At 42.3% G+C, this 25,565-nt stretch overlaps 1 protein-coding gene across 5 annotated transcripts; it reads left to right on the plus strand.

The window, feature by feature from the left end:
- Nucleotides 1–430: 430 nt before the first annotated feature.
- dot1l (DOT1-like histone H3K79 methyltransferase) lies at nucleotides 431–25,559 on the plus strand. Of its 5 annotated transcripts, XR_001290305.1 has the most exons (29): nucleotides 431–826; nucleotides 7,398–7,441; nucleotides 7,534–7,608; nucleotides 7,872–7,935; nucleotides 9,389–9,617; nucleotides 9,856–9,950; nucleotides 10,654–10,716; nucleotides 10,829–10,884; nucleotides 11,095–11,174; nucleotides 11,903–11,971; nucleotides 12,057–12,163; nucleotides 12,797–12,838; nucleotides 12,926–13,012; nucleotides 13,109–13,331; nucleotides 13,462–13,575; nucleotides 14,819–14,910; nucleotides 15,011–15,112; nucleotides 19,097–19,234; nucleotides 19,394–19,519; nucleotides 19,741–20,180; nucleotides 20,265–20,361; nucleotides 20,464–20,613; nucleotides 20,822–20,864; nucleotides 21,501–22,114; nucleotides 22,436–22,641; nucleotides 22,856–22,929; nucleotides 23,030–23,710; nucleotides 24,273–25,067; nucleotides 25,197–25,559. XR_001290305.1 is itself a non-coding variant. In XM_013909369.1 (28 exons), the coding sequence occupies exons 1-28, from the start codon at nucleotides 746–748 to the stop codon at nucleotides 25,202–25,204; spliced, it is 4,200 nt and encodes a 1,399-aa protein (XP_013764823.1). In that variant the 5' UTR covers nucleotides 431–745; the 3' UTR covers nucleotides 25,205–25,559. The 5 variants fall into 5 exon arrangements, 4 of the variants coding, with proteins under 4 accessions (XP_013764823.1, XP_013764821.1, XP_013764822.1 ...); XM_013909369.1 differs by lacking the exon at nucleotides 24,273–25,067; XM_013909367.1 differs by lacking the exon at nucleotides 25,197–25,559 and having other exon boundaries at nucleotides 24,273–25,188.
- The last annotated feature ends 6 nt before the right edge of the window (nucleotides 25,560–25,565 follow it).

Raw genomic sequence — 25,565 nt, forward strand, 5'->3', positions numbered from 1 at the left:
ATTGAATTAAAGGCTGGGAAAATAATATTTAGGTCTAATTTCCAATGTTTTATATTGAATTTGTATATAAACTTTCTATAACAACACCTAGTACATAAAAACGTGTCCTTAATTATGCTGTGTAAAACAGAATGTGTTTATTAGTACTCGTTGCATTGTTATTTGCGTTATATTTAATTTACTTAAAGCTATAATTTATATTTATAATTTATGGGTAAATAAAAGTGTATTATGTTGAGAATCAGAGTCAATGTGTTTTTAGCGTTTATATTAAAACGAACGGTTATCATTTATCATGTATCTGCCGGCTCTGCGTAAATATTCCTGCGTTAATATGGAAAAAAGTCGTGATGTTATCGGTGTTCTCACGCAGCTTGGGAAGGGGTGGCTTGCTCGTGAGCTGGCTCAGTGACGTCTGCGTCCCCTCCGCTGCCAGTGGCCCCTTGCCATAAGTATTCATGCCGGGCAAGATGGCGGCGATACAGAATCGGTGTTATTGCCAGTGGGCATAAAAAAGGCATTTTATTTAAAATAGAACAGCGAGTCATATCCAGTTATACACTTGAACGCATCGTGAGTGTATCTGCCACGTAACCAGCGTCGACGTCTTTTTTAATTTTACGCGTTTGAACGTTTTTCTTACAAAATGTTCTCGTTGTAAGTCGCTCGCTAACCGACCAGCTGGCTAACAGAGAGCAGTTACTAGCTAGCTATCCACCACAGCCAAGCCGCCGTGAAGTGTAGGATGGGAGAAAAGCTGGAGCTCAAGCTCAAATCGCCGGTTGGAGCAGAACCCGCTGGGTATCCATGGCCGTTACCAGTATATGTAAGTGTTAAACTTTAAAACTTAATTTTTGTAGCTTTTAAGCTTTGCCTTTTGTTTTAGTCTTTGTTAGCCGCGTTAGCTGTGCGCTAACTCTAGCTAGCAGAAAGAGCCGTGGCACGCTCGTCCGGAGAATCGGGTCATACTGGTTGGGATGGTGACAGACGTGCTGTATCAGCCTTCTGCCATGGCTGATGGCATACCTGGATTATTTCAATCCGTTCTTTCCTTGTCATACTGTAGACACTTAGATCCTACGGCACATTTGACCGTAGCTAGTAAAACTAACAGTGACAGCCACTGATCGGAGGTTGTTTTGAAATTGGACCACCGTTTTGTTAGTCTGTCCCTAACTTATTTTATGGCCGAACATTTTTTCCCTGCTCACATAGACCACACCATATCTCCGATGGTTACACAGTAGGTTTTTGAACTCCTGTCTGTACACATCTGAATAGCAGTGTTGGCATTCCTAGAGTGCCTTCTGTGTGTGTATGTGTGTTATCCCAGCATAGTTTTAGGAGCGAGAGCAGCTGACTTGTGTTTGCTCGGGTTAACTCTGTACATGAGGTGGACCCACCACCCCCATCAGTCAGTCTGCTCTGTGCAGTGATAGCAATCATGCCTGGTAGAGACACGTTTCTCTCTCTTCTCTTAATTTTATTTCCATGTAGCTGTCAGCACGTCAGTGCCTGCAGTTGACTCATTCAGTATAAGCGGAAGGGGAAGCGGTTGTAAGTTCTGTGGTCCTTTTCAGTGGTGTGTAGTTAGTTTGAACTATCTTTCTCATTTATAGTAATTGCGGTGAGAAGATAGCGGAGTTTATGAGAATGCGTGTGTGGGGTCTCTTTGTGGCGCTTTCCCCCACCCCCACGCTGCACTGTGTCTGTCAGTCTGGTTATTTCACTTCCATCATAGTGTGTTTGTCCCATCACCCGTTTCAGTCTCTGTTGAGTCAGAGTTGCTTGTCGATGCAATCAGGCACTCCCTCCCTGCTTTGCCTGACAGAGCTGACCCTCCCTTTTTGCACTATGCCAGACTCTGATAACACAGTTCCTCCCTCCCTTCCTCCCATTTCCTTATGTTATGGTCTGCAAAGATAAACAGGAGGACAAACATGTCAGGAATTTAATACATCATTGGACTGCGTGAGCCATTTATACTGTCATGTGTTGAATTAGAAACAGCTGATGCATGTGGAGTTGTGTGATATGGAGCCCATTCATGCGGTGCTCTCCTCCTGTTTTCAAAGGGGGAAACACTTCCCCTCTCCTCTCCCTTCCTCTCTTGTCCATATGGTCAAGTCTGCAGGGAGGAAGATATGAGCCTGCTCCTGTTCAGCAATGCTGTATTATTAGAATTCACATACAAGTATGTGTTCCCAGTCACGTTTAAAACTCATTGTGTTTTCCCTTTGTTGAACTTCTTGGTGGTAACAGCAGATCCCACTCCATTTACTCTTCACTCCTACATTGCACCACATTAGGATTGCTTATCACACCTACAGAGCACGAGCACATTGCTATCTGTGTATGATAGACACAACATGGTGTTACAGGCTTTTGATGTGTAAGTTGTGCTTTTAGTGAACCAAGCCCATAGAAAAAATGCAAAGAAGATGTTCTCTGATCTCTTTTGTTTAGTCTTTCATCTGCTGTTTGCTCACTAAATCCCCACATCTGTGCATCTGTAAATGCTTCCATATGAAGAGCACCTCTGGTGTGGTGCAGCTCTTTATCCATCTGGTTCTAGGTATTGGTACTAAGCAGCCCCACACAACACTTTTAAGAGATACGCTGGTGTTTTAAGTACTTTTGGTGTATGATCAGTAGGAATGTGTGGATTGTTTAATTCTGTATCACCACTGATATCATTATTACGAGTTTGGCTGATATCCACAGATGTTATCAAAGATGGACATGCCTGCCTTGTCTAAAGTGTGATGCTAGAGTGCCTTAAGCCTGTGTTCTTTGTAACACCAGGGGGCTAAGTCTGGTTGCAAAAATACCAGAAAAGATTGGAAGAAATAGGTTCCTTCTTCATTGAGAAGCTCGGTACACACTGTGCTGATCAGACTGATGGCCTCAGTGTCTAGTTTCAACTGATTAATTTTGAGCCTAATTTATAAAAAATGATTTAGAGTCAGAAAGGGCCATGATAAGCTATGAGCATATCAAGGATCAGTCATATCCACCTCTTGCTCGTCACATCTGGCTTCAAAACACCAAGATGGCGACGGTGAAAAAGCTCAGCTGGAGGCTTCATAACAGGACTTCACAAACCAGTGGATGACATCGAGGTGGCTATGTCCAACTGTTATGCTGTCTATACTAGTGAGGAGTACTGGCACCAGTTTTTATTTTATTTCTAATTCATCGCCCTTTTTGTAGTGGTTTAGACATTTGCCTAATAAGTGAAAGATCACCAGTTTGATTCTCGGAGGAGACACCGATGCCTTTAGAATTGTGCCAGGAAGGGTGTCCGGCATAAAACAACTGCTAAATCAAACATGTGGAGCTACCTGCTGTGGCAGCCCCTTGTGAATAAGGGAGCAGACTAAAGTAGCTTTTATTCATTGGCCCTTTTGTGCTGGGAAAACAAAAACAAATTTCATTTAAAAAATGACCAAGCTGTTTTAAAGCTTTTCAGCTCTTTGTCGCACCATCTGAGTATTTAGCCAGCACAAAATTGATGTGACACAACAGATAAAGATTGGTCATAGAAATTTGTAGCTCTAATCTCTTGTGCTCTTAGGCAGTAAATGCTAATACTGACATCTGACTCATATGTCTGTTTGGTCTTCTTTGTTACAAAATCAGTGGTGACTGAGCATAATTCTTATGTGCATAAATGGAGGTATAAATAAGCTTGATTAGTCTCGATATAGCTAAAACAAAAAGGCTCTTTCATCTTACTACTTTTTTGCCATTTGATAAATAAAATCAAATTTCTATACAAAGCCTGACTTTGGTCATTTGTTCTCATTGGGTGTTGCGGTGTAGATAGTTGAGCAGTGTTTTGGGTAAAACCCCTACACCCACAGTGCATCTGTGAGGAGAGGTAGCGTGGAGAGGAGGAGTAGTACGTGCGTCACTTGAACCCACAGTGGGGAGGAGAGGAGGGTCCTCTGTTCTTTTTGTCTGAGTCTAGCTTTCAGACGGCGTTTATTTTTAGCAGCAGCTCTCTACTGGTGTTGCTGTGTGCCGTCTTTGTGTGAGCAGGTGACCTCCCCCTGCTGCATCTGATTCGCTCACTTCATACTCTGTATAGCTTCCATATTAAGAGCTACACAGTGCTTTGCTCATGTGTGTTTTAGGAAGATTTGTAGCTCATTATCATTAACAGTTAGCTCCATAATGTGGTTAACTGCTCCGCTAACAGATCTCCTGTCTAGCCATGGTTCTTTCAGGGTGTGCGCATGGATGTTTTAGTTTTGGCGGAAGTTTGCGTAGTATTGGCGGGTAGTATTGAGCGGGAAGCTGGAAGCTGTGGGCTGAGAGCTGAGAGCCGTTAGCTCATGCTGCTGTGCCAGGCCTCAAACAGCTGACAAATAGCAGGCTCTCCTCCTCTCTCAGGCCCCCCTTTCCTTTCACAGTTCTTTTTTCGCTTCTCGCTTTCACTTTCCCTGCCTTTGTCCTCTTTCACCTTCAGATTTCTTTTTTTTTCCCCTTTCTACTTTCTTTCTTTTCTTTCTCTCCAGCAGAGGCTCTCTTTGGCAAAGCAGGAGACGGAAAGTGGGTCAGTGGGTCAGCTCAGGCAACAGGCTTAGGCAGCCTGTGTGCTGGATGCAACTTGAGTCCTGTTACTCACAGAGAGCTGCTCAGGCACTCCTGCTAAAATTAATGAATATAATTTCCCTGCATGTGTAAAATACAATAGATTTTTATCTTATTCAAGTTTGCTTCTGACCAACTTAGGGTAATTTTCAGAGACACGGGATGTAGCATGAGCATAGCTTCAGCCTCTCCAGTTTCATTAGGGTTCCCATTGGCATCAGCTATTTTTTTCAAGTTCCTATATACATTCAAATAGACACATACAGTCTGCATTAACATCTCAAACAGATGTTATTGAAATTCATAAAAACTCATCTTAGAACAGTACATTAAGACAGATACATATACTAATTTATTTTAAACACACGTTAACTGGGTAATAAGATTCAAATAATTTCTTTATAAGGTCTTTTTGTGGCTCTGTGGTGAAATGTTTAGGACATTTGCCTTACATGTGAAATATCCCTGGTTCAGTCCTGGGAGGAGACACAAACCCGGCCTTAAGGGGTCACAAGCTGCTGTACTCTTACTAATGATCTCAAAGGCAGGGGTTTCGTCAGGAAGGGCATCTGGTGTAAAATCTCGTCAAATCAAACATGCAGATCCATCTGCTGTGGAGACACCCTCAGGAAATAAGAGCGCAATCAACACGCAGGGCTCACAAAATCGCTAGCCCGATGTCCCGGAGCTAGCGATATCTCCTGTCGGGCGACCAAAATCTATCTCAGCCTCGCCCGTCAGGCTATATGATAACCCGACGGGCGGGGCTGAGATAGATTTTGGTCGCCCGACCAGAGATATCGCTAGCTCCGGGACGTCGGGCTAGCGATTTTGCGAGCACTGAACAGTATCTCTTTCTCTTCTTCTTTGTTGTAATTTCTCTTTAATTATATTTATAATGATCAAAACTCCCATCCAGCAGTTTTATACCTTACCTTCACACATATTAGTGTGCATGTCATATTTACTTTTCCTCCACTCGATGTCTTTTTTTAATAGAAAACGGTTTCATTAACATTCCTGCTGGATTTGGAAATGCTGTTTTAACAGGCACTGTCGCTCAGCAGGTAATCCGACCTTTCCAGGGTCTGTTACACAATCCGTTGCAGAGCTAATGCAGCAAAAGACTCATGAGTCATAAAATATGTTTAGGGGCTATAAATGCATTTGCTGCAGGGTTGCACACAGGATCATGATTTGGTTAAAGGAAACTCTGAACATTAAACATTACACCATTCTCCAGACTAACATGCATTAATAACCAGAACAGTTCCTCGTGGCTAATTAACATAAGCAGCATGTGCACATGGCTAATCAGCATTTCATTGCATACGCACATCGCCAGACTTAACATATATTTACACACATCTTGTTTATACTAACACAAAATGCATGCTCAGTACAATACTGGCTCAGCAAGCACTCTGTTAAACTGATTATTTCCCCATAAACATATCAGGAGTTTTTCCCTGCGGTTAGCTACTGTGATGAAGCAATACCCCTGTTTCTCTGCGATGGCATTCACATAATCCTCCTAATGCACATTCAGAATCTCCCAAACAATAAAAAACTGAGTGGTGGTGGTAGTAGTGGCTCAGGAGGTAGGACAGGTCATCTGTCAGCAAGATGGGTCGTGGTTCAATCTCTGGCTGCATGTTGAAACATCCTTGTGCAAGATACTGGCGTCGTGTGTTTACCCAGTGCTTCGATCAGTGTGATTAGATGTTGTATGAATGTGTGTGGGAATGGGTGAAGGAGCTTTGTAGTAAAAAGTGCACAGTACAAAAGCACTATATGAGTACCAATCCATTCACTCTTTTTCCTGTTCAGGCCTGCTTTTCAGCCAGTCAGCAATTTGCCTACATGTAGCACCACCTTTCATCCTATCATGTCCTTCTACTGTGGAACCAGCTAACATTTTGGGTTCAGGAGACAGAGACTCTGTGCTTCTGAAATTAGGCCTGATTTAGGCTACATCATAAAATGTTTAATGTAGCTTAAATCAGGTGACCTTGAACCATCTGAGGAACTTCCTCCTTCTTTTTATGATCACTACGACAATACTCAGTGTGGTAAATGGCTGTAACTCAGGAAGGTAGAGCAGGTCATCTACTGATCGGAACGTTGGTGGTTTGATCCCTGGCTCCCCCTAAATATCCTTGGGCAAGATATTAACCCCAAGTTCCTCTCTGATGCATGTGTAAGGGTATGAATGAGTGAGTGGTAGTAAGCACTTAACAGCATAGATGACAGTACTTGTGTGAATGGGTGAATGTGGCATGCTGTATAGAGTAATATTTGAGTATTATTTTAGTATTTGAGTATTCCCGGCGTAGAAAAGCGCCATATAAGACTCAGTCCATTTACCGTTTAAATATTTGTCTTCTCTTTCCCCTCACACTCCCTCTGGTCGCTGTAGGTGTTTGTTCCTACCTGAGCCTGATTCTGACAGTTTTTTTTCTGCTAAAAGGGAGTTCTTCCCTCCCATGATTGTCAGTTGATGAGATTGTATTAGTGTTTTGACCTATGATTTACTGAGCTGTGGTATTTTAAGGTCAGATGTGAAGACAGTTTAGGGTATTTTATTTTCAGCTGTCAGTTTATTAGATACACCCCACTTAAACATCAGTCTTCTAAAACTATCATGGCTTCAGCAGTGTTGAGGTTTTGTTTAGACTGGTTTTGAGTGGTCGTGTTTGGAGTTTAAGGACATCTAAAAGCTGTAATTTGTGGTGCTGCTGAGTGAAATGTTTTATTCTCGGTGTGGTTTTTGTAATATTTTCTCCCTCCCTTTTAAGGATAAACACCATGATGCTGCTCATGAAATCATCGAGACCATTCGGTAAGCGATGTTTCCGTCCTGCGATACTCCTACATGCACATGACTGTCAAAGACCTGATTTAGTAGTGATTTTATGTTTGTTTATTTAATAGGTGGGTGTGTGAGGAAATCCCAGACCTCAAACTGGCAATGGAAAATTATGTACTCATTGACTATGACACCAAGAGGTAAAATAATGTCATCAGTATCTGTAAAATCAAAGTCTGTGAGTCAGACAGAAGGTTAGATTGATGTCTCTGATAATTAGTTTAGTTAGTTTATGAGTCAGATTTAAAGACTTGATTAATTTTACCCAGCCATGATAACAAATTAGGTCATGATAGTTAGGGTTAACCCATGTGAGCTGTATTATTTCACTCAGAAATGTGCTGTTATTACTTAAATTAAATTATAGAGATCATATTTTATATGTGTTGCCTCTCTCTCCCAGCTTTGAGAGCATGCAGAGACTTTGTGACAAGTACAACAGGGCCATTGACAGCATTCATCAGCTGGTGAGTCCATATGTGAAAAGTTCCTTGCTGTTTTGTAGGAGAAGGCTGCACATTAGTCACAAACCTGGTTCTTTTGAATCTGTGCCCTTTGTGAATCATTTTCCCTAACTGTTTATTCTGGTTTTGAGTATTTATAGTAGGATATCAGAGCCAGTGTTCTCTAAGGTGGTCTATCTTTGTCCTTCAGTTATTGGATTTTGGTAAGAACTTTTTAGTGTGCTGTCTTATCTACATTCCACTGCAGTAATTAAAGAAATAGTCCGCTTACACAGGTATTCAGACCTTTTGCTATTGATTTCTGGTGCATGCTACTTTTCTCAGAGATCACTTAGGAACTTCTAAAGATTGTCTGGAGTCTACCTGGCACTAATTAAATCATCTGTCCATACAACAGTACATTTCCCTAACCGCTTATTCCTCGAGAGCTGGAGCCTATTCCAGCTGTTGAAAGGTAGAAGTCAGAGTATATACCCTCACAAGCCCATCTTAAGGCTAACACAGGGCTAATTAAATCAGCTGGTCATAAATATGATATGTGTCTGTGTAAGGTCTTACAGCTGCTGATGAATATTAGAGTAAAAACTAGTAAACTTTAGTCTCTGCTATTTAACTAGCCCGGGCCTTTCCTGTCTTATCTTTGCTTGCCAACATGCAGACCAGGGTGCCTTTCTGGCAGCCCTTAAAATCATTTTTCTGCCTCTCCAAGTAGTCTCTTCCCCCATCGTACTCCAACGCCACTGTCTTGGACTGACATAGGCTATGGTAGCTGTTTTTTGGCAGTTGAAACCACCTGTGAGGAGGAGCTGCTCATTGAGAAGAGCAAGGTTTATTCTCAGCACTTGTGGTCAAAGTCAGCCAAGCTGGATCCTGTCCATGGGACTCGTAACCCCTTAGAAAGGCAGCTGAACATGTTTTTCAATAATGTATTTTTTATGTCAGTGTCAAAGTGCAGAGAAGCAATTTATCAAATTTATTATTCGATTAAAAAATGGTGGATGTGCATCCTTTGCTTTTACCCAAACTACATAAAACAGACAGAAACGTAAAATGTTCACTGATACTTGCCATCCACCGGGATTAAGCTCAAATAACTGTACCATTAAAAATAGAGAAAAATCTAAAGGACATGTTTGCCAACCTTGTGGGATCTTTCCCAAAAGAATTGAGGCTGTTATTTATTTATTTATTTATTTTGCAAAAGTATTAAGTGAATGCTTCACATATTTATTGAAATGGGATATTTTAGTCTTTTATTTTTAACAGTTATACAAACCACTCAAAAAGCCTGTATTTGCTTTGTCATTATCATGTGTGCAGGTTAATTGTGAAAAATAATTAAATACGTTAAGATGATACCGTTTACAATGAGTCTGAAAACTCCTAAAAGGTATAAAAAGGGATGGAGTGCACTCTCTGGGGGCGCTATGTAATTGATGCAAATCCTGTTTTACAGTGGAAAGGGACAACCCAGCCCATGAAGCTAAACAAGCGTCCTTCCAATGGGCTGCTGAGACATATCTTACAGCAGGTGTACAACCACTCAGTGACCGACCCAGAGAAGCTCAACAACTATGAACCCTTCTCCCCCGAGGTGTACGGAGAGACCTCTTTCGACCTGGTGGCCCAGATTATTGATGAAATGGAAATGATGGAAGAAGACACCTTTGTTGACCTTGGCAGTGGTTAGTTTGCTGTTATACATTTCATTCTATACTAACCACTTAGTAGAAGCACCTGAAGTTTGTCTTTGTTTCTTAAAAGTACTCCAGTAAAGTGTGTTTGTGGTTACTTGGATAAAAATGCTAATTAAGAACTATGAAAATGTCTGAAATTGTAAGATTCAGAACTCCAGCATAAATAGCAAGTCTGGCAGCTTTGGTGTGTTTATGTATTTTTAAAGAAATTGTTTCATATTTGCAGGAGTAGGGCAGGTGGTGCTGCAGGTTGCAGCAGCAACCAACTGTAAACACTACTACGGTGTAGAGAAAGCAGACATTCCAGCTACCTATGCAGAGGTAACTCCATTATTTCACATAACAGATATACAGACCCAGCAGCACGAGATCACTGCGTTTAGATTTGTTTTAGTGAAAAGCCAAAGATTACTATAGACAGCTGTAAACTAGAGCGTAGTCTAGCAGAAAGAGCACCTGCTGTTTATTTCCTCTTCAGATCAGCCTTCAAACTGGTTTCTTTGTTAGCATTTGTTTGCCCTGTCACGCTGCACCAAACAAGGTGCATATACCTGTTCCACACTTGCACTAAAGCACTAAACGGAGTTCAATTAAGATTGTAAATGTCTGACACAGCTGGATTGAACCTTAAGCGGTCTTCAAACTTCCAGCAGCTCTGTCATAATGTGACTAGTGTCTGACTGCAATCAGTGCCGGTTTGACTATAGAGCAGGTAACAGACTGGTGAGTGGTGCCCAAGCTTCAGATAAACATCCCTGCTTTGAATTAATGTCTCCCGACTGGGCGGAAATTCAACTCAAAATCTTAGTTTTAATCATAAGTGTGAAACTCATGCTCGAGTCATTCTGGTAACTGAAAGGGCGTTTTTTAGAAACCAGTATCCAAACTTTAACTGGGGGCTATTTGTTTACTTCCTCTCTTTCTAGAAATGCCTCCACAACTCTCGCTTTATCATAATTTTGACTTTTAAAAACTTGAATTTTCGTATCAAGTGTTCTGATATTGTTTCTGTTCTTTGTTTCAGACCATGGATAAAGAGTTTAAAAAATGGATGAAATGGTATGGGAAGAAACACGGGGAGTACACAGTAAGTTGGTTCTTGTGTGACACAAGTTGCACTTTCATAAGAAACAAATTCAGGTGCTCTGTAGATTCACAGGTGTTCAGGACTTTTTCCATAAACGTACAATTTGTTTCAGCTGGAAAGAGGTGATTTTCTGTCTGAAGAGTGGAAAGAAAGAATCGCCAACACAAGGTGGTGTACAAAGCCTGATCACAGTGACAGACTGAAAGACAAAATCTCCATTTATGCTTTTCTGCAAATAAGGCCGTTTAGAATCTGAATCTAATCAAAATATAATCAGAAAATCACCTCCTTAACTGTTTTTGTCATTCATTACTTTCTGAGGTAACCATTTTTACTGTGAATTGAACTGTGAAGTATTTCCTCTTGTCTGTTTTCCAGTATTATTTTTGTGAATAACTTTGCCTTTGGTCCAGAGGTAGATCACCAGCTGAAGGAGCGCTTTGCTAACATGAAGGAAGGTTAGTACTTTTCAGCTAATAACTACACTACTTACTCATTACTTGTTTGTACTTGAAAACATCTGCGTTATTTTATCTTTCAGTTAAAAAACACTCAGACATACACAAGGCTCTTAAATTGGAAAATGTATAGATCATCACTTAAATTCTGATCAGAATTATCAGAAAAATTGAGCATAAATTATGTTGCACTGACGGTCTGTTAGGCACATTGATGAATTTGTGTTCTATAGAGTCAACAATGTTTCAGCTTCAAAGTCACAAACATACAATTTCTGCATTATATTCAGACCCACCACTTTTTGTATGTCATGTTTGGATCAGAGCATTCTTTTAAAAATCATTTGAGGAGATGTGTCCACTTTTTCTTTAATCTCTACAGTCTGCTCTCTGTTAATTTGGTATTTTCAAATTTCCCAGCAAAACTGAATTGAGACCCTTTATTGAAAACTAGAGAAAATTAATCAAAGATAGAAAAGCAGTTTGAAAGCAGGTGCATGTAGTGTTTTGTTTATATAAAGCATCATGTTTTTGTAGTGTTGGTAGTGATTAATTCTTCAGCTGTTCTCATTGTTAATTAAGCTAAAATTGGCTCATGAGATCCATCCATAGATAGTTAAAGTGATTGTGTAAATTACCATGCGTGCGTCAAGTAATGAGCTGAAAAAGCTGTGGTGTGTACAACACATGTAAAGGATTTTTGTGCATTTGTTTTTCTATTTCCCCAGGAGGGAAAATTGTATCCTCCAAACCCTTTGCACCTTTAAACTTCAGAATCAACAGTCGAAACTTGAGTGGTAAGCACCCAATTTATTTAAAAAATAAATAATATTTAAGGCTCAATTAGACTTCCGTGTGATATTCTTCCCTTCTGTCCTGCAGATATTGGCACAATTATGCGTGTGGTGGAGCTTTCTCCACTCAGAGGCTCTGTTTCCTGGACTGGAAAGCCAGTTTCCTACTACCTGCATACCATAGACCGCACCATAGTAAGCACCCATGCTTCTCTTTGTCTCTGTAATGAGAGGAAGTGGTCCCAGGCGCCCACACGTGAAATCCTAACAGAGGATCTCGTCAGCTCAATAAAAAAATAATTGACTACTAAAGCAACACAAATAAATTATCCATTAGAGACGAACCGTAACCTAAACTCAAGAGATAAGCTGCCATAATAACAGCTGGTATCATCTTAATGAGTAGTGTATCTTGAGAGTAAGCAATCTGAGGTTTCACAGGCAGACATGTGCTTATTAGATTACCGTGACATATGTGTCATTCCAGTAACTGGTGAAAGTAATCCCTGGTTACCTGTTGAAATCCCAGTGAGAAAACTGGCAGGCTGCCTGGAAAATGCTTGTGACAGTCTCATTATGCAGATGTGTTTCTTGTCACCACCTGATGCCGTTTTCCCTCTCCGTCTCACTCTTTATGAAGTTTTATTTGGCGATGACACAAAACACATTTTATGTACCGATTGTACTAAATTTAATTATTTAGTGCGTTTGCTTTTTTCAGTCAGAACTGTGAAACGAGCATGCACCTGATTCTTTAAGTGTTGTTACAAACGTGTAAATAAGAACTCTTAATCTAATACCCACATTTTCCTTTTTCTCATCTTCCAGCTTGAAAACTACTTTGCTAGTCTCAAAAATCCTAAACTCAGGGTGAGTCTTCTTCTTCAGTGTGTTGACAGTCCCTGTACTTACTACATTTTTTGGATCAGACTAGTAAATTGATTCATCTTCTGTTAGGAGGAGCAAGAGGCAGCTAGAAGACGTCAGCAGAAGGACAGTAAAAGCAATAGTACCACGCCTACAAAACCCAAGGAACCAAACAAGGTACAAGAATGAGAATTAAACCCGGACAAGCTGGTCAGCGTTGTGAGACGGGTCTCTGTGTTCTCTATGTGACTGTTATCTCTTTGTGTAATAAAGCAGGACTCCTGTGGTGAAGAGGAGCGTCCTAGCTTGGTGACTGTGGTCAAGCCCTCCGCTAAACCGAGAAGAACGCGACTCCTGGCCAAAGGTCGCAAGCTGAACAATAAGAAACGTGGTCGACCCAAGAAAGCTACTCCAGCTGCTGAGAAGAAAAATAAGAAGAATCAGAGTGCGTTGGATTTGCTGCATGCCAAGACCCTTTCTGCAGCACCCCCTCAGGGTAAGAGCGCTAACACACACACACACACACACACACACACACACACACACACACACACACACACACAATATGCTGTCTGTATTATTTCCTAAACAGGATGTTACTAATGAAAATATTACTATGCGTGCAGATGCATACCGACCACCTCAGAATCCCTTCTACCAGCTACCTCCCAAGGTCCAGCACTATACCCCTAGTCAACTTCTGCTGAGCCCAACTCCCCCTGGTTTGGAAAAACTGCTAGGTAAGTTAATGAAGACACCGATTGATTATTATTATTATTTTTTTTTTAAAACTGTGATGCTGAAAAACCACATGCACCATACCAGATATACACATGGTTATATGAAATTCAGGTTACTGATTTAAGCAACAGCTTTTATATATCAGTATGGACAGACGTTCTGGGAAGTGTGGTGTGATTGATCTATAAGGAAATTTAACAAAGCATAAAGCTTTTTAACCCCACTTCTGTTTGTGGTTGTGAACTAAAGACTTAATAAAAGAGAACTTGATCTGACTTTTGTGTGTTGCCTGCTGGTTAGGATGATTCTCGTTGTGAGGAAGTTTTGGATGAGATCTTTTTCAGTGAACACATTCACATCGTGAGCCATCCACTCATAGCTATGACTCCGCCTCCGCACACACCTACATACAGAGGTGTATTGGAAGTACAGAATATTTATTTTTGAGAACCAGATTTTGTACTGAAATGTTAATCTTGTCAAAATAGTTCACGATACTGAACGTCCAACTGGGAAAGGTTTCGTAAGAACTTTATAAGAACTTAGCTTTAAGGTCGCCACTGAGGATGAGTGGAGGGCTCCTAAAGAAGCTCTGCTTTTGCACAGTTCTCCTTTTTTATTTAATACCTTGAAAAACTGAGTTTTTAGGATTTGCATGAATGGTCTTTGATATTATTATACTTGTGTTGTAAATGTGCAAATGAAAATAAGCTTTTCTCTAAGTCTGGTACCTGGCCTGTTTCACTCTGATGCCATCATTGTTTTTGTCTGTGGTCTCTGACAAAAGAACAGTAATCAGAAATAAGTGGCAGCCATTTCACCACAGAACACTAAAAATAAAAAATAAAAGCGTTGGTGGGCTTTCTCCACATCCTCAACTTCAGTTGCACGTCAGCATTTATTGCATCTTTGTTGTTCTTTTACGTGACCAGCTAACACCAGAGACTGATATGAGCCGAGAAATAAACAAACGAACAAACATGTTGAGCCTCATCCACATTTTAAACTGTGACAAGAAGAAAATTAGCTGGTGTGCATGTTTCATTATTTCCAGCAGTCATTTTTGCATGTGCACTTTTTTTTGTGCACAGGGTCAGAATATTTCTAGGCACACGTTATAGAATGAGGCCAAAACGTGAAGAGGCAAACAAAACAACAGTTCTGCAGTTCTCCAATCAACAGCAAACATATTTGTTAAACTGTCCGTCTCTTTCTGTCTCCAACTTTGATCTTCTTTTACAGACAATATCAAAATTCAGTACCTCCAGTTTATGGCCTACATGAAGACTCCTCAGTACCGCTCCAACCTGCAACAACTTTTAGACCAAGAGAAGGTAATTATTGTCTCAACAGACTGCATAGTGAGGTCATCTTCACCTCGCTAAATTCTGTATATACATTTATATTATTATATCTGCTTTCCACTCACTCTAGCAAAAACACAGGGACCTATCAGGGCAGGCGGAGCAGCTCCATTTGGTCTGTCAGTCTCACAAGGAGAAGATCAAAGGTCTCTTTCAGACTAAACTGGATGAGGTAAGAAGTGATGCTATGTTGCTCCCACCTGATGCAGTAACACTTGTTAGTAGAAATCTACAGAAAATGCTTCATTCAACCATTTATAGCATGTATATTCAAAAACTGCAGATTGTCAAACGGATGGGAATTGTAGACGAGCTTAAAACTCATGCCGTCTCTGTCCCACCTGAGGATAAACATGGTCAAAAGAAACGGGGGGGGGCGCTAGCGAGCGCGATGGAGTGAACACGCTTACTTCAGAGCCTCTACACATTCCAGCTTAATTTGCATCAAAAATAGGCACTTAAGTTACCAATCTGCTCTCATAGACAATCTTAAACTTTTAAACAGAGTTCCTACAGATTTGTGAGATGACGTTCCTTCATCTCACAAATCTGTCAGGAAAAGAGGTGTGGCTATCCTAGTACACGGACAGATAAACTTCACCCCACTCACTTACATATAGAGACCCACATGGGAGGTACATTATGGTCAACGGCTCTATTGATGGAGTACTGGTTTCCCTCATCAATATCTACGCCCCTAATGAGGATGAGCCAAATTTCATACATACAGTTTCTAATCTAGTACTTCAAAAGTGTTCTGGTGTTTTATTGCTTGGAGGGTATTTTAATTTTGTCTTGTCACCTTATATGGATAAACAACCAAGTTTTAAAAGCCATGCGTTGCAAATGAGCAAAGCTCTAAAACATTTAACAACTGAACTGGGACTAATTGATGTCTGGAGAAATAGGTTTCCTAGCGTCAGAGATTATACTTTTTACTTGCATAGACATTTTACCTCTAAAACAGAAGAGCATAGAATTGACAATATTGAAATCTTACCAATTACACTATCTGACCATGCACCGTTATCATTCTCATGGGACTTAGGATTGACACCAAAACTAAAACTTTGACGATTAAATGCCTCACTCCTAAATGATAGCCAGTTTTGTGAGTTCATACATACTGAACTAAATACTTACTTGGAGTTGAACACAACTCCGGAGATATCGCCTTTAACTCTCTGGGATTGCGCCAAGGCATACATTAGAGGTCGCATAATATCATTTGCAAGTGCCAGGAAAAAAAGAAAAGAGGCTAGGCGGTGTGAATTGGAGGCCATAATAAAACACCTAGAGCAACAACACAAAAAAGCACAGACGGCCAATTTGCTTTCCGATCTTCAAATGTTACGTAGTGAGCTTAATAGTTTAATAAACGAGAAAATTGAGGGCAATTTAAGATTCATTAAACAAAAGTACTATGAACAGGGTAGTAGGGCTAGTAGATTGCTGGCAATAAGACTCAGGAAACAGCAAACTTGTAATATGGTCCAAAAGTTGAAGTCAGATCAAACCCTAATTACTAAACCAAATCAAATTGCAAGTTGCTTTGCCAATTTTTTCGAGTCATTATATAAAAATTCAGATGCATGTAAAGATGACAATACACTATCTGATTTCTTAGAAAAGATCAATTTAAAAACACTGCCAGAATCTGTAGCAAAGGAGTTGGATGAACCAATTCGAGAACAAGAAATTTTACAGGTGATTTCAAACCTTAAAACTAAAAAAAAGTCCTGGCCCTGATGGTTTTATTAACGAATTTTATAAAAAACTTAAGGACAAAGTCGCACCCTTATTACTGAAAGCTTACCCCTGCGCTCTGGAGATGGGACTACAATTGTAGTAATTGTCGTAATCCATAAAGAGGGCAAGGACCCCACAAATTGTCAATCATACAGGCCAATCTCATTACTTAATACTGATTTGCACATTGTCACCACGATTTTAGCCAAAAGAGTTAGTAAAATTATTACACATGTTATAAATCCAGATCAAACGAGGTTCATTGCAGGAAGGCACTATGGGGACAATGTTCGTAGATTGTTGAACTTAATGTCCTTGTACAAGACTAAACAAGAAGAAACAATGATTCTGTCTCTAGATGCGCAAAAAGCATTCGACAGGGTTTCCTGGCAGTACTTGGGCCATACACTTGAAAGATTCAAATTTGGGCCAAACTTAAGAATCTGTATCCACTTAATTTATTCCAACCCAATGGCGGCTGTATGGGTAAATGGAACAATATCAGCCAGATTTCCACTGGAACGTGGGTGTAGACAAGGATGCCCACTGTCACCCCTGCTGTTTGATATAAGTATTGAGCCTTTGGTGCAGTTAATTAGAGATGAACATTAAATTCAGGGCCTTTCAATTAATGGACAACAGCATAAATTGTCCATCTATGCAGACGATGTACTTTTACACATTTCAAATCCTGCAGTCAGTCTACCTCATTTAAAAGAAATTATTAGTACATATGGTTACCTCTCTGGTTACAAAGTTAATACTGACAAAACATTGGCAATGGATATAGGAGGAAGCATTTCACGAACATTCAAGGAGCGATGTGGCTTTAAATGGCCAAACGAAGGTATCAAGTATTTAGGAATTCAAATTCCTCACTCATTATCAGACTTGTTTAAAGTAAATTATGAAGTTATAGTTGCAAAAATAAAAAAAGATTTAGAGAGAGGGACAGTCCTGCCTCTGTCTTTCTTGGGTCGGATTGAGAGCATACGTATGAATGTATTGCCAAGACTTCTATCCCTTTTTCAAATGCTGCCTATTAACATTCCCAACTCTACATTTGATAATTTAGATAAACCAAACTATATGGCAAGGCAAACGCCCAAGGATCAAGTTCCAAACATTAAAACTGTCAAAACTGCCGGGGGGATTGGCTGTTCCAAATCTGAAAAATTATTTCTGGGCAGCTCAGATGAGACCCCTGACTTTTATAGATTTCTGCAGCTAAGAAGTTTTTTGACAAAACATAAAGAATGGAGGCAAGTTTTGGAGCCCTCACCCATTGAGGAAATATTTCTAAAAATATTTCAAAGTAATTCCTCCCCAAAATTAATCAGCAATTTTTATAACGCATTTATGAGTTTCAATACAAGTGCAACTTTGGATATTAAGGCAAGGTGGGAAGCTGAGACTGGCACTCAAATCTCAGAGGACACCTGGGAAGGTGGTCATGAGATATTTTAGAACCCCAGAGATAATTGCCAAAACGAAGCCTACAAATCCTGACACCTGCAGGTGAAATTGTGGTACTTATTTAGGAACCCACTCACATATATTCTGGTCATACCCAAAAATCTGCTCATTTTGGAATGACATATTTAAAGTTCTCAACACAAACACAGTTTTCCAACAACCATTAACAAAAGACCAACAGCTAGCCATTTTAGGAGTATTACCAAATGGTTTTGGGGAAACAATACAAAGTATCTCTTAAGAATCTTGCTTACAGCAGCACTAAAGTGTATTACTATTAAATGGCTGAATCTTGACCCACCTTCATATAATATGTGGATTGATAAAGTAAGAGAAATTTACCAAATGGAGGAAATAACATATGCTCTGCGGATTCAAAGAGAATTGTTTGCTGAGCGTTGGCGACCCATACATGCTTTACTGTTTCAATAATTTAGCATAGGTCTGTCTCGTTTTGTTCATTTATGGCTAAGATTGTCACATGTTATTTAATATTACATAAAGTTTTTGGGGTTTTTTGTTGTTGTTGTTTGTTTGTTTGTTTGCTTGCTTGCTTGCTTGGGTTTTGTTTTGCTTCCCAGTTTTATTTGGTGCTTCCTAATTGCAGTTCTTATTTTAATCTGTATTTCTGCATTGCGACTCCTGTAACTGTCCTATTTGTGAACATTGACAAGTACAAGTTGCAATGTTGTAAATTATAATAAAAATTCAGTTTAAAAAAAGAAAAAAGGAACAGGGGATGGATGCACACCTGCATCAGGTGTGACTGTATATGAGCACTTAGAATGTAAAATGCACTTTGACATTACTGCAGCAGGGAAAGCTCTTCAGCCAGTAGAGGTCTGCAAAGACTCAGACACAATTCTTTTAAGCATCACGCTAGTAAAGCAACTGATAAAAATGTGTTGTTTTTTTTGTGTGTGCTGAACAGCTGGGAGTAAAAGCCCTGACTGTGGAGGACCTCCTTCAGGCCCAGAAGGAGATATCAGCCCATAACCTTCAGCTGAAGGAGCAAACCAAGCAGCTTGAGAGAGATATGGCTTTGCTGAGAGACCACAGCTTGCTGCTGGTGAGGCTTCAGATCCTCCAGCCCTTAATTACAGCATTGTCTCCAGCGGTTCTCACCTGTCATCGTACCTGCTGTTTAACTTTTGCGCAATGCTGGACGAACAGGCTGGCGGCGTTATGGGAGAGAGAGAGTGAGTAACAGTAACTTGTTATTTTTCAGCTGAAGTCTCGATGTGAGGAGTTGAAGCTGGACTGGGGCTCTTTGTGTCTGGAGAGTTTGTTGAAAGAGAAGCAGGCCCTGCGCAAACAGATCTCCGAGAAGCAGAGACATTGCTTGGAGTTGCAGGTACACAGCTGACATCTTCAGATTGTTGGATCTATATCCAGGTGTTTTGGTCTCTCTTTTCTGATGCGTGCCCCTCTATCATCTCGCCACCCTTTAATCCACCTCACTGCTCTGGTTTTCAGGAAGAGTGTATGAGCTATTGTGACAAACATTTTCCAATATTTTAACATCGGTATAGCCTGTTTACCTGTGTAATAGTTCCCCCTGGTGTCTGTTTGTAGATAAGCATTGTGGAGCTGGAGAAAAGTCAAAGGCAGCAGGAGCTACTTCAGCTGAAATCCTACAGCCCTGGCGAAAGCTCCCCGTATAGAAAAAACCTGGAATCTCGTGCTTCCACAGACGTGGACTCTTCTAAGCTCGGCCTGTCTACAGCCCCAGTTCTCAACGGTGTTAGCCCAGAGTTTACTATCAACGGCACCAGCTCACCTTGTTTTGACCGGGTTAACTCCAAGGGTGAGCTTCTTTCTCGATACCTGCCCATATCCCCGGACCATGAATTAGTGGCTGCCACCCCTGATGCCCGACAGAGGCAGCAAAGCTTCTGTCATGCTCTTCCTGACTACACGCGCTTCTCCCCTGCCAAGATTGCCTTGCGTAGGCACCTTAACCAGGATCCTACTGCCTCTGCTCACTTAAGAGGTCCAGGGCTGACCACACATAGGTTTGTTCCTACTACAAACATGTATGAACATTTTTATTTCTGCTGTTTGCAGATTGAATCCTAAAGCATCATTTATCTTTTTAGGGATCTGGGTGGTGTTAACTCTCCACTTGGAGCCAAACAGAACTGCCCCTCTCCCAACGGATGTGATGCTCAGAATAATCTCAAAAGCTCAGAGAGGGTGAATTTTCATCTTTCCCTGTGTCATTTTCACTGTGATTTATTTGCAAGCACACCTTGAGTCTTTCACTGCTGTAATTTTCCCATTTGTGCTGTGACACAGGGCATTAAAGAGAGGAGTCCATCTGTTCAGGGAGACAACAGCATTACAAGCCTTCCTATTAGTATCCCACTGAGCACTGTTCACCCAAGTAAATTGCCAGTTAGCATCCCACTGGCCAGTGTGGTGCTACCCAGTCGTGCTGAGAGACTGGTGAGTGTGCTGACTTTTCCTATAGTACATCACTGATCCACCTCTCGTGAAGCCACGCTGCACGATAAAAATATTATGTTTAAAGATTAAGATGTGTAGGTTAGGTTTTTATCTAGTCAATTATTTAATGTAATTGTCTAAAGTTCAAAATAAATCTATAATACCTTCAGATTTCACAATGATAAATTCTCTGCATTCATGATTTCAGAGAAGTACTCCGAGTCCTGTGTCACAGACCGGTCAGACCAATGGTAAGGATGGACTCTTCACCTATTTTTCACTTGTGACTTTCAGAGTTTCTACTATAGTCAGGGTTTTGCCTGGATTAAGTAAGTAAGCCTCTGACTATGCAGTGTAAACATGGTCACAACATACAGTAAAGGAGATGATTCTGTTTTTGCTGATTTCATGGAATAATATGCATTTTCCAATTATTTTTGTCCATGGTAAATGGTAAATGGCCTGCATTTGTATAGCGCTTTTCTAGTCCATAGGACCCCAAAGCGCTTTACACTACATTCAGTCATCCACCCATTCACACACACATTCACACACTGGCGATAGCAAGCTACATTGTAGCCACAGCTGCCCTGGGGCGCACTGACAGAGGCGAGGCTGCCGGACACAGGCGCCACCGGGCCCTCTGACCACCATCCATTTCACAAATAAAGCATAATTACCAAAATAAACTCCTTGCAAAGAAAAAAAGCTGGTTTTATTTTATTACAGCTTTAAAAATGGGTGAGTATATTCCTTGGGGTGTTGCTAAAAATTCTTCTGGGAAAAAACTTACTGCTGCTTACTTAAGGTTAAATATGTGAATTGAGGCTGTTTTATATTAGTCTGATCTTCCTGTGAAGCTTCATGAACTGTGTGGTCTTTGTTAGGATATTCATCCATCTCCAGCATGATGAATGGAGGTCTGCACCCCGAGGACCACAATGGCACTTCTTCACCACCTCCACACAGCAACACTTTAACAATGGGCCGAGGCGGTCCGACCCAGAGCCCCCCTCTCAGCACTGGGGGGGTGCTCCAGTATGCCGACGGACCCCCGAGGATTGTTCCAGAAGATGGACCGGAGGGCCAAGGAGGTGAATCGGACGCAGAAGCCCAGGAGAGTGAACTGCGAAGGAGGATCTTTTTCTCCTCCTCTTCTTCTTCATCCTCGTCTTCCTCTTCGTCAGGCAGCGGGGGCAGCGCAGCCGGAGGATCTCGCCTCCACCACCACACTGGCAACCCGGCCAAGCAGGGATACCACAGTAACCATGGAAACCACCATCACCAATCGCCCAGCACGCAGCACGCTCACACACCCACACATATGTCGTCATCGCACTCCTCTCACAGCCTCTGCTCTCAAGAGGGACGCAAGCGGGGGAGACGGAAACGTGGCAACCCAGGGCCTGTTATGGCCAGTGGATCCCCAAAGAGAAGATCATTCCCTGGGCTCAGCTCCAGCAACCACTCCTCAGGATCGCCACTCAATATCAACTCCATGGTGAGCACTGGAGACGAAAGAGCATATATGAGATTCTTTGAAGTTACATTATGAGTATTGTACTATATTAAGTATATACTCAATATTATAAGCAGTTTTAAAGGCTCCTGCTAATTCATCAGTCTTAAAAGTTCAATAGAGGCACACTTTGCGGCATGACCTTGAAATTGTACAACAAATGTAATAATAGCGTAATAACAGTGCCACATCCTCTTTAGCCATTGTACAGACAACCTGCTGCTCCAGCGTAACCATCCGTCTGTTTTGTTTTTCACAGATGTCGCCAGCGTCACTGTAAACTGTGATTATTTTTGCCAACAGGTGAACAACATCAACCAACCTCTGGAGATCTCTGCCATCTCCTCTCCAGAGCAATCAAGCCGCAGCCCCGTTGGGCCTGACCTAGACCAACCTCCCATCTTGAAGAGAGAGCGCCCCCTGGAGATGAACGGCACGGGTCGATATTCCACAGCACCCAGCTCAGACGATGAGGACTCGGGTTATCCTGTTGACAGCTCCAGTTCTCGGTAATATGAAGCTTATGATGGCGTCTTCATCGATCGGAAGTCATTTAAATGTCCTTGCTGAATAACCGTGTGATTCAGCATTTCCTGTTTGTGCTTTTATTTAATCACAAGTTGTACCGTTATAAATATGACTCAGTCAGCTCTGTTGCAAATTTCATATATTTATAATATTGTTACTGCTTATTTTGATTTAGATTTTTGTTTGTTTTTGCAGAATTGAAAGAAAAATAGCCACTATATCGTTGGAGAGCAGAGATGGATCTGGTAGACTCGGAGATGGTGAACGAGGTAGAAAATGAATACATTAAGAAATAATCATCATCATTCTCTGCCTTTCTGCTAGATGATGAGAGCTGGTTGTTTGTTTTTTTCCTTTCTCCTCCACTAGGGAGAAAATCAGGAAGCAGCAGTGGTAACAGCACCGGCAGTGAAGCCTCCTCATCGTCATCTTTGTCCTCTACCAGCAAATGGAAATCCACCTTTTCACCCATTTCTGATCCCAAACAACCCAACTCTGACCTGAGACAGGGGGGCTCTCCGTTTGGCATCGGGGGTTCGGGTCGGGGCACAGACTCAGATTCTGACCACAAACAGCAGCAGGTGAGGAAAGGGAGCGATGGAGAGTCCAGCTACAGCAATCCAAACCCTTTCCTCAGTCAGGAGGCAAGCACCAGGGGTGGAAGCAGCAGTGCTGGTGGTGCTCAAGGAGGAAGCAGTTCAGACCAGCGCCAGACCCTCCAGAAGCAGAAGGCCTCCCGTGACTGGGAGCTGAAGAACAGCGGCAATCTGGCCAGTCAGAACCTCTTCATTTCTGCTGCCGCCAGCAGTGGAGGAGGCATTCTTAGTGGGAAAGTGGGAGGCAGTCCTGTAGCTGTTTCCTCGAGCACTGGGTCATCTGTGGGGCAGTACCTGGGGGCCCAGTTCCCACTTGGAGGAACCTCAGTCTTGCAATCTTTGTTTGGGGCCCAGACTGGTGGATCCACGGTGACTGGGACCCCTCGGCTTGTCAACGGACACTCTGCCCTAGGAAGCTTCTCCAGTGCTGGGTTGGCAGGGGGAGCAGCTGGAGGTGAGCACGACTGATTAATAGCCAATGTTATCTAGGGATTAGCGAATAGTTGGAGGGAGGGCTTGGTTGTGTATTTGGGGTCATCTTGATATCGAATCGTGCAAGAGAAAGAGCCAGGTAAGTGTTCTCGACTGACTCTCTGTGCTGCCCTGCTTTGACGTGGACTGGCCGCTTAGGTGATGCAGTTGGAGACACCCTCGGAAAATGTGCCATTTTTCACAAAACTTTCATTGAAATCATTAATAACAAAGTGTTAGTGACTGTTTGATTTCATGGAGGTCACGTTGTTGCGCATGCGTTTTCCCCGGGTGTGTTAGTGCATCAGAGTCATTTCACTTCCTGCAGCGTTACGCTGGCTGCGCTGAATTGGCTCCGTTACATTTCCAGTGGACTGACTCTGTTTGCTCTCTATGTGCTTGTCTCAGACTTGCTTGGCGCTTTGCACAACCTGGCTCAGCCCTTGCTTCTCTCTCTGTCCCCCCCCCCTGCTCTTTTTGCCACGGCTCTCTCTTGTCTCCACTCTCTCGCCCTCCTCCCTCCATTTCTGCTGTATGATTTGCAGGTATATTTCACCACGTGGTTCCCTCAGTGTCCTCCCATCAGTTTGGGGCAACGCTCCCCACCTCAGGAGGCCTCAACTCTCTGCTCAGTCTCCCCTCCTCCTCTTCCTCTACCTCCTCCCAAACCCAGCAACACACCACTCCCCAGCCAGCCTCCACGCGCCTGGCGCCCGTGTCCTCGCCTATGCCCCTCTCGTTATCCCAGGCCCAGCACAGCCGCACGCAGTCAGTCCTGCATAGCCCCTCTCCTCCCACGCTCTCCCTGCCCCCTCCTCCACCCCTGCATAGCGTCCCCTCCTCGTCGACATCCACGCACTCTGACTCCCCAGCATCTTCTCGATCAGACTCCCTCCACTCCTCGCGTCTGTCCCTCTCCTCTCTCCACCATCAGAGAGCACAATCATCCCTCTCCATCTCATCCTCTACCTCTGCTGCTTCTGTCTCTGCTGCTGCATCCCTTTCCTCTTCCTCTCTCTCAGCCTCCTCTGCCTCCTCCTCTCGTCCATTTGCAGTGCACTACTCCCCCCGTCTGCCCCCTCCGCCACCGACCAGCAGTTCTGGTGGTGCTGGGAGCATGTGGAGGACTCAGAGCATGCATGGTACCTACACCACCTCCCAGCTCCCCAGCTCCCGACCTAGATAGGGTTTGGGGCTGAGGGGAAGGGCGAGGAGAGGGGAAGGGCGGAGAACAATCTGAGGGTGGATAGAGGGTGAGCGAGAGAGGCTGGTAGGGAGTGAGAGAGACAGGATGCCTGTTTTCCATGTGCTTCTGCAAGCTGTTTGTCTGACTGAACAAGGTAAGAGAAGTAGGTGTTAGATTAAAAGTAAAGGCTCAATGCTCAATCAGCTGTCTGTGTTTTTGCTGTGTTATTTCTGGAAGCCTTAGAATCACTCATGATGTCCTCGTCTGTCTTTGAATGTTTCAGGTAATTGATGAAAACTACCTCAACATTAAATAAACTATGCAAATGTCCAGGTGTGGACCAAGGCACTCTCCTCATTCACTGGTGCTTCAAACTCTGCACTACCCAATCGCCTCCAAGACCGGCTTCTGTACTGGGATCTTTGACACACACACACACACACACACACACACACACACACACACACACACACACACACACACACACTCTCTAACCACCACTATGGTCACCCTGAGCAGAATTCATAGGTACTGGTCATGTTTGTGTGGAGTAGTGTTGTCCAGCTCTGAGTGAACTTAAATATCGTGTTTGACTTTAAGGTGCTATCTAATCTGTTCATATGTAGTTTCTTTGTTCTGGTGCCAATTATAG

This window comes from Pundamilia nyererei, unplaced genomic scaffold (assembly GCF_000239375.1).
Source record: "Pundamilia nyererei isolate P.nyererei 1_Seehausen unplaced genomic scaffold, PunNye1.0 scaffold00023, whole genome shotgun sequence".
NCBI classification, from domain to species: domain Eukaryota; kingdom Metazoa; phylum Chordata; class Actinopteri; order Cichliformes; family Cichlidae; genus Pundamilia; species Pundamilia nyererei.

Bases quoted from the DNA above. Each gene is read 5' to 3' on its own strand.
- dot1l (XM_013909367.1), top strand. From the start codon at position 746: ATGGGAGAAAAGCTGGAGCTCAAGCTCAAATCGCCGGTTGGAGCAGAA. The intron at 7,936-9,388 runs GTGAGTCCATAT...CCTGTTTTACAG, and splicing joins TTGACAGCATTCATCAGCTG to TGGAAAGGGACAACCCAGCC. The intron at 12,839-12,925 runs GTGAGTCTTCTT...ATCTTCTGTTAG, and splicing joins TCAAAAATCCTAAACTCAGG to GAGGAGCAAGAGGCAGCTAG.